Raw genomic sequence first — 7,565 nt, 5'->3', positions numbered from 1 at the left:
CAGCCCGACGCCCCAGGGTGGGGGCACCCAGGGCATCCCCCCAGCCCTGCTGCAGAGTCTGGTCCGAATTTAACTGCGGGGACAGGACGGGAGGAGCTGCTGATGGACTGGAAGTCGGGTGAATCATGATCACTGCAGGAGCCATCTTTTCCAGGAGGTTTTTTCCCACTTAGGGTCTTCTGGATTAGGGAAAAGCAGCATTTTAAAACTTTTTTTTTATGGCATGCCACCCTGTAACAGACTTGTCCCACCCCACTTGCAGCAGCAGAAGGGACTCTGAGGTCACTAGATCCACGCCAGCCTCCCCCTCTCTCCCTGGAGGGCTGGTGGCCATCAGAAGAGGCAAGCAGACCACATCACCAAGGGTTTCGAGGTGCCACGCACACCATTCAGCACCCGTGCCATCATGAGGACCCCCATCCTGGTGCGAGCGGCTGCTCATCCCGCCGGAGGAGCCGGTGTTAGAGGAGAACAAACTCCGTGGAGCTGGAGAAAAACCGGAGCGCAGAGTGTGTTTCTACCTCGGCTGTCCCCACCTGGCCCGATTCCCTCCATTTATTTGCAGGTAAAGGGTTTATTTTCCTTTCCCAGCGCTGCAACCGTAAGACAAACACAGCGGAGCCTCTTGAGCGACTTCCCGCTTGGGCCGGGTGCCAGGGGACGTTGGTGGTGTTTGCCCCCGCGCTCCCGGAAAGCCCCACCGGCACCGCGTGCCCAACTCGGAACTCAAAAAAGCTGCCCCACAGCAGGCAGCCCCCAAGGGCTCCCCAAAAAAAAACCCTGCCTTGGGTTTTGCACCCAAGCTGAGGGCATGGAAAATCAGGAATTGGTCGCTAAGCTGCTGCCATCTCGGTGCCTCCAGTGCCAAGGTTTCCAGCCCTGCCCCAAACGCGCTCACATCCAGCACTATTTTTTTGGGTTCGGGTTTGGCGTCACTGTTTGGGCTGAGGCATCGCAGCCGGGTTTGACCTTCTAACGCAAGCGGAAAGGCCCCTGTGGGCCAGCTAATCTGGCTGCAATTAAAGACATTAATTATGCCATTATTAACAGGCTAAGACGTGCGAGGGACAGGGTCACCAGAGCCTGTTTTGAAGGACGAGGACGTTTACTGTCCTGGACACCAGCCACTCCATGGGCCAGTCCTAAACCCGGCCAGTTTGATAGCAGAGCTGAAGCCAAGGAGCCTGGCAGGACCTGAGAACATCCCCTTCCCGTCCGCCACTGCACCCTCGCCCCATGGAAAACACCTTTGGGACCTGCGGTACAAAAGGCCAAAGCTACAGCCGACAGCAGGAAGGAAGCAGGAAAAACTTCGGCATCACCGTCCGGAGCCCGGAGAGACCATCGGGGACGCGTTGAGCCGGATGCCTCCGGCCAGGCTCGGGCACGCGGCGGCTCGAGCGATGCTCCTCGGCCGGCAGCGCGGAGAAAGTATCTTGTGCCCTGGGACAGGGGCTGCGATGCCACCAAGGAGTTGCCCTTGATGCCCCCTTGGCAGCACACAGGGAGCGGATTCAGCCCTTACGGCATCCCCCGGGCTCTGGCATGCCAGGGCAGGGCACCAGCACGGAGGGCTGCCCCATGGATCGTTCCCCGACGCCGACTTTGCTCGGAGAGAAGGAAACGGGACCCCACTGGAAACTGCCACCTCCTTTAATTCCCCGCCAGAAAAGCGAGGCCCAGCCCAGCTCAAAATTTACAGGTTTTAGCACCAGAAAAGCCCACTAGCCCATGTCATGAAGCTGCTGGTAGCCCACAGAGGTCAATGCTGGTCAACCTGAGCTGGGAAAGAGTGAATTTTCCTCCTTGAAGGCCTCTGCCAGCCTCAGTATGCCACGGTGGGAAAGGAGCTGCCTCTGCCCCCCCAGGGCTCAGCCAAGGTGGGTCTGCGGGACCGGGACCTGCCCGTGGGTCGCACCATGCCAGCTCCTGCCAGATAGGAGCTGTAGCTGGCCAGGACTCACACTGGGGCTGAGCACCTCCATGGGGGCACTGGTGGAGGGGTTTCCCAGCAGCTTTGGGGTCAGGCTGGCTGGCACTGCTGCCCTATCCCACAGGCAAGCGGGATGCACAGCAGCGATGCGACCCTAAATCCACCATCTCTCCAAGGACAAGGTGTCAGGGCTGGGCTCAGATCATGGAGACCCTGTTCTTGATGTAGACGTGGTACGGGTCGCTGCGCTTTTCCACTTTGCGGGAGCGGGTATAGCCCAGGATGAGGCTTCCCACTGTGGCGGCGAAGAGCGTCATGACGAAGAGGATGTACATGTAGGCGTTGTCGTTGCGGCCAGGGTGGCCGGCGCGGGCGCTGGCGTTGCGTGCCGGACCAGCGGTGGTGGCAGGGCGGTCAGCGGGGTAGAGGATGACCCCATGTAGCGTCTGGTTTAAGGCATTAAGCACCGCCTGGAGGCTTCGGTGCCAGGTCTCCGTCCGGTTGTCCTCCTCCATGTCCTCCTCCAGGCTGTGGGGAAGGACAGGGAGGCTCAGCCAGGGCTGCCCTCATGGCAGCGTGCCCCTGAGATGATGCTGGAGAAGTCCTGCTGGACCCAACAATGACCCCAAAACGGTCCTTGAAGCATCTTTTCTGCCACGGAGCAAGGGCAGGAGCAGGGGCGTCCAAACCTTTTGCATTCCTGGCAATCCCCTCCCTAAATTTCATTCCTCCCATGTAGGGGATAAAGCCCCCCAGAGCTTCAGGGCAACTGCCAGTCTCCCACTCCTCCCTGGGGCTGGGGACAATGGGGGGACACAGCTATCCCAGGGGTTGAGTCCAAAGGCTGCTTCCCCCAGGAAAGTCGGAGGACGATGGGCACCACCCACGTCCTGCACCCTTGGACAGCGTGGAGCCAGCACCCAAGGGACCTCGGAGTGGGGTGGCTGAGATCCTCCATCCTAAATACCAGCTCCAGGACTGATCCTGCTGTGCATCAACCCCACTCGCTTCAGGACAGGCTTCCCCGGGGTAGTAGGGACCCCCTTTTTGCCCTGGTGGTCCCAGCCTGGGGCCAGGAGCCACGACCACTCTGGCAGGGGGGCACAGCTCCCCATGTGCCCCCATGGGCCCATCTTAAGGGATCGCTGCCCTAAACGCCACTGAGGGACTTCCCTTCCCCTCTGACCTCCCCTGGGAACACGGTACCCCTCTGCCAGCCCACCCTGGACCCCCATGTGCCCTCTGTGCCCTCTTGCATCTTGCTGGGGCCTCAGCACAAACGTGGATGGATCCTTCGGGATACACCGGCCCCACAAACCGCTGGGATATCCACTCCGTCCCCGCTCCTTGCTCCCAAGCACCCCGTGCCTGCAGCACCAGCAGCTCTGCCCCATGCACAGGCAGCTGACCCCCCCACCCCCCAAAAAAAAAGGCCACCCAGGGTGCACCTCCCAGGATTAGACCCCGACAGCGAGGAGGAAGAAGGGGCTCAGCAGCCAGGAGCCCACGGGGATGGCCTCAGCCCCGGCTGTCTTCCCGACTTAGGAACAAGTTTGCAGCCGGAGGAGGCTGATTTGGGGAGATTTAAGGGCAAGATCTGGGTTTATCCCAGGAGGGGACCGCAGCCGGGGTGCAGCATGGGGGGACCCCCTGTTAGGGGAGGTGTAGGGCCAGGGAGGGGAAAGGTGGGGGGCGAGCAGGGTGGGAAGGGGGGGATCGCACTCACCCGGGGTGCCCTCCCTGCCTGCGCTGCTGCCAGGCTGAGCCGGGACTGGAGCATCGCGGGGTGGTGGCGAGGGATGCCGGGCGGGCTGGGAGCGCCGCGCCGCCTCCTCCCCTTCCCGGGGCAGAGCCACCTGCCAAAGCCACCCAGCCCGGACCCGGGCCACCAGCCTGTCCCCAGCCCCGCGGGTCCTGCCGCGGCCCCCTCGCTCCGGCCGGATACCGGAGGCCTTACGGGGCCGGGAGAGCCGGACCCTGCGTTTTCCTCGTCACGCTTTCCTGTCCCTCCTCCCTGGTCTCCGCTGTCCCCACGCTGTCCCCAAGCCCTCGCACCGGCCACCGAGCCTGCCCAGGGCACATTCATCCCTCCCCTCTCGCCATTCCCTCCTGGAGCTGAGACAGATCCATGAAATGGGGTTTTTCCTCCCCACTGCCCCCCCAGCAGCTCTTCCAGCCCCGTTGCTCCCAGCTGTGCTCTTTACCCACCCAAAACCCCCCGGGGGCTGTGGGGTGGGGGCCCGCGGGCACCCACGGGTGGCTCATGGGGAGCCACCAGCACTGCACGATGGAGAAACCCCAACGCTCGTGGGGCGGAAAGGCCTGGAGCAGCAGTGAGGGGCTGCAGGTGGGGGTCAGGTCCTGCTCCGGGCGGGGAGCAGGACTTTATTTGCCGTTTTCCATTTCTCCTGATCCCAAAGCATCCGTCTGGCAGCGGAGCTGCTCCCAGCTGCCCGTGATCAGTGCCTCCAGCACAGGTCTTGGATCTACCAGCAACAGGGGTGACTCAGAAATGGCCATGACTGTGCCCCACACCAACGGGGGAAGGTTTTGGGGTGCCCAGACCAGGTGCTGCCCCTCCTGCCCACGCACTGGGAGAGCTGGGAGCATCCCGGAGGGGCAGCAGGCAGCTCCAGGGAGCTCAGTCTCAGGTTGGCTTCTTACCCCTTGTTGATTAAAACCAGTTTCTATGCGTTTACCTATAGGTTTGCACTGATGGGCACCAGTGCCATCGGGACCCCAAGGTGGCCGCGTCCCTTTGCCTGGGATGGCTGTTCCGAGCCCATGCGGATGCTGTGGCTGCGGCAGCGATTTCAGAGGAGCCAACACCACCTGCATGGACCATGGTGGCTCCTCCAGCACCATGGACTCATCAGGAGAAAGTCCCCCACCCTCCTCCCGCTTTCCCACCACGACCGCATGGCTCCCGTGCCCTTTTAACCACCATTTACAGCCTCTTATCAGCAATTTTTCATCCTGCCCCGGCACCACAGTGAAATTCTTGGCCATGCCAGGATTTCTCCGGGCACAGGGTGAGTAAAATGTCCTTATTCAGCAGCCGACGTTCCCAGCAACTCTCTTTAGAGAAAATCTGTCTCTTTTACACGGCAGTGAGGGAAGGATCCTCGACCAACAGGTCCCTCCTCCTCTTGTCCATACAGGGTGTGAGCATTCACCCGAATTTTGGATTTTTTGTGGGCAGAGGCAGAAAAAACACACAAAAGTGCCTGTTTGGGGCGCTTCCCCAGCAAACGCCAGGGATGTCGTACCCTTGGAGGTCTCAGTGAGGGATGGAGACCCGCAGGGCTGGCGAGAGCAGCCCCGCTGGAGGTTTGGACGTTCAAGCAACAGCGCAAACCTCTGTGCCACCATTCCCGCGCCGTCTATAGGCGACGGCACGAGGACTCGTCTCACCATAAAGCCCCACGCGCCCGCCGCGCCGCGCATCGGCCACGCCGAGGGCTCGCCGAAACACCCAGCCGAGGCGCCGTGGCTCTCCTAGTCCCCGGGGTCATCCGAAAAGACCAAGGTGCAGTCGAAGACCTCCTGGAAGACGTCGAGGAAGGGCTCGAGGACAGTGGTCGACGGTGACGTGCCGCCCCAGCTCGCGGCTCAGCGAGGTGACGCCTTTTCCCTCCAGCCCGCAGGGGACGATGTGGTCGAACCAGGTGAGGTCGGTGCAGCAGTTCAGCGCCAGCCCGTGGGAGGTGATGTGGTTCCCGCAGTGCACCCCTGCGGGGACCAAAGCGCCCACCCGTCAGCACCCAGCCCCAGGGGCACCTCGGCACGAGGTATTTAGCGGCCGCACTGCTCAGGCCACTACACACCCCCGTGCATGCCGTGCTCCTGCTTCTGCCAGGGTGGCTGCTCCATCCCTGGCAGTGTTCCAGGCCAGGTTGGATGGGGCTTTGGGCAACCTGGTGTAGTGGAAGGTGTCCCTGCCCATGGCAGGGGGGTTGGAACTGGTGACCTTTGAGGTCCCTTCCAGCCCAAACCATTCCATGATTCTATGAAAACCCCTAGCCCACTGGCAGACTCCCAAATTGGGGGCAGATGGGGTGCAGCGTGTCCAGTTTCCTCCAGCCTGGCCTCCCGTCCCCCAGCACCTCCCACCGTTGGGGTTTCCGGTGGGTTCGGACACCGGGCTGCTGGTCCGGACTGCAGCACCCGACTGAGGGTGGTGGGCTCCGGGAAGGGGTGCAGGACGTGGGAATTCCCCGCAGGGGAGCTGGGGAGGGGGACAGGGCGAAGGGAGCCAGGCTGGTGACCACAGCCCTGGGTGCAGGGCCCTGACATCGTGCCCCCGCCCCCCCGCCCGGTGCGTGCCCCCCCGCCGCGCTCACCGATGGCGCAGATCTTGCTGTCGCCCATCCAGACGCCGGTGAAGGGCGGCGGGAGGGCGCGGGCGGCGGGCAGGCCGAGGCGGCGGCACAGCCCGACCACCAGCGCCTCCAGCGCCGCCACGTACCCGCGCAGCGGGAGGCGGCGGCGGCGCAGGTCGAGCACCGGGAAGGCGAGGAGCTGCCCGGGCCCGTGGAACGTGATCCGCCCGCCCCGCCGCGCCGCCGCCAGCCCCGCGCCCCGCGCCCGCAGCCGCGCCGCCTCCGCCGCCGCCGGCGCGCCCCGCAGGCCCCAGGCGTAGACGGGCTCCGCCGGCTCGCTCAGCACCACGCTCTCCCCGGGGGGAACGGGGACGGGGACGGGGACGGGGACGGGAACGGGGCCGGGGCCGGGAACGGGGCCGGCCCGCGCCGCCCGCGCCGCCGCCACGCAGCGCTCCTGCAGCCGCAGCGCCTCGGCGTAGGGCCGCGGCCCCAAGCGCAGCACCCGCACCGGGCCCCGCGACATGGCGGCGGGCAGCGCGGCGGCGAGGAGCGGCAAGGAGCGGGAAGGAAGGAGCGGGAAGGAAGGAAGGAGCGGGAAGGAAGGAGCGGGTGGGCCGCGGCCGCCGGGGCCGCCGGGAGGCGGCGGGCGGGGCGGGCGGCGGGTTTGGCGGGGGGGGGGGGGCGCTGGCGGGAGCGGCGGGGGGGCGGGGGGGGGGGAGGATGGGGATGGGGTCGGGGACGGGGTTGGAGATGGGATGGGGTCGGGGACGGGGACAGGGACGAGGACGGGGATGGGGATGGGAACGGGGATGGGGCTGGGATGGGGAAGGGGATAGAGATGGGGTCGGGGACGGGGATGGGGATGGGGAGGAGGGGATGGGGATGGGCACGGGGACAGGGACGGGAATGGGGATGGGGATGGGGAGGGGGATGGGGATGGGGATGGGGATGGGATGGGGATGGGGATGGGGAGGGGGATGGGGACGGGGATGAGGATGAGGATGGAGTCGGGGATGGGAATGGGGATGGGGATGAGTATGAGGATGGAGTCGGGGACGGGGACGGGGACGGGGATGGGGATGGGGATGGGGACAGGCAGGGGAAGAGAGGATGGAGGAGAGGGGACAGGGATGGGGGACAGAGGTGGTGGAGAAGGGATGGAGATTGAGGACAGGGCAGGGATGGGGGGTGTGGGAGAGGGGAGAGAGATGGATGGTAGGGAACGGGGATGAGGACAGGGATGGGGGGATAGGGCAGAGGGGGGTGAGATGGAGGAGAGGGGACAGGCACAGAGGATGGGGACAAGG

The 7,565-nt window shown here is 64.7% G+C and overlaps 2 protein-coding genes across 2 annotated transcripts; both read right to left on the bottom strand.

The window, feature by feature from the left end:
* Positions 1-2,130: 2,130 nt before the first annotated feature.
* On the bottom strand, positions 2,131-3,713 carry KCNE3 (potassium voltage-gated channel subfamily E regulatory subunit 3). Its single transcript, XM_086615335.1, has 2 exons — positions 3,660-3,713; positions 2,131-2,451 (listed from the first exon to the last, which is right to left on the bottom strand). Exons 1-2 carry the CDS (start codon positions 3,711-3,713, stop codon positions 2,131-2,133), a joined length of 375 nt encoding a protein of 124 aa, XP_086471461.1.
* A 1,674-nt stretch (positions 3,714-5,387) lies between these two features.
* Positions 5,388-6,781, bottom strand: LIPT2 (lipoyl(octanoyl) transferase 2). The gene is given in 3 exon segments (XM_086615321.1): positions 5,388-5,509; positions 5,511-5,665; positions 6,277-6,781. Coding segments are annotated over 3 exon segments (738 nt in total). The 3' UTR covers positions 5,388-5,431.
* Positions 6,782-7,565: the final 784 nt, after the last annotated feature.

This window comes from Tauraco erythrolophus, chromosome 1, assembly GCF_009769465.1.
Source record: "Tauraco erythrolophus isolate bTauEry1 chromosome 1, bTauEry1.pri, whole genome shotgun sequence".
NCBI classification, from domain to species: domain Eukaryota; kingdom Metazoa; phylum Chordata; class Aves; order Musophagiformes; family Musophagidae; genus Tauraco; species Tauraco erythrolophus.
Note: the sequence above shows the minus strand (reverse complement) of the source record. Positions and strands in the feature narration are given on the sequence as shown.

Bases quoted from the DNA above. Each gene is read 5' to 3' on its own strand.
- KCNE3 (XM_086615335.1), bottom strand. From the start codon at position 3,713: ATGCTCCAGTCCCGGCTCAGCCTGGCAGCAGCGCAGGCAGGGAGGGCA. The intron at 2,452-3,659 runs GTGAGTGCGATC...AGCCTGGAGGAG, and splicing joins AGGCAGGGAGGGCACCCCGG to GACATGGAGGAGGACAACCG.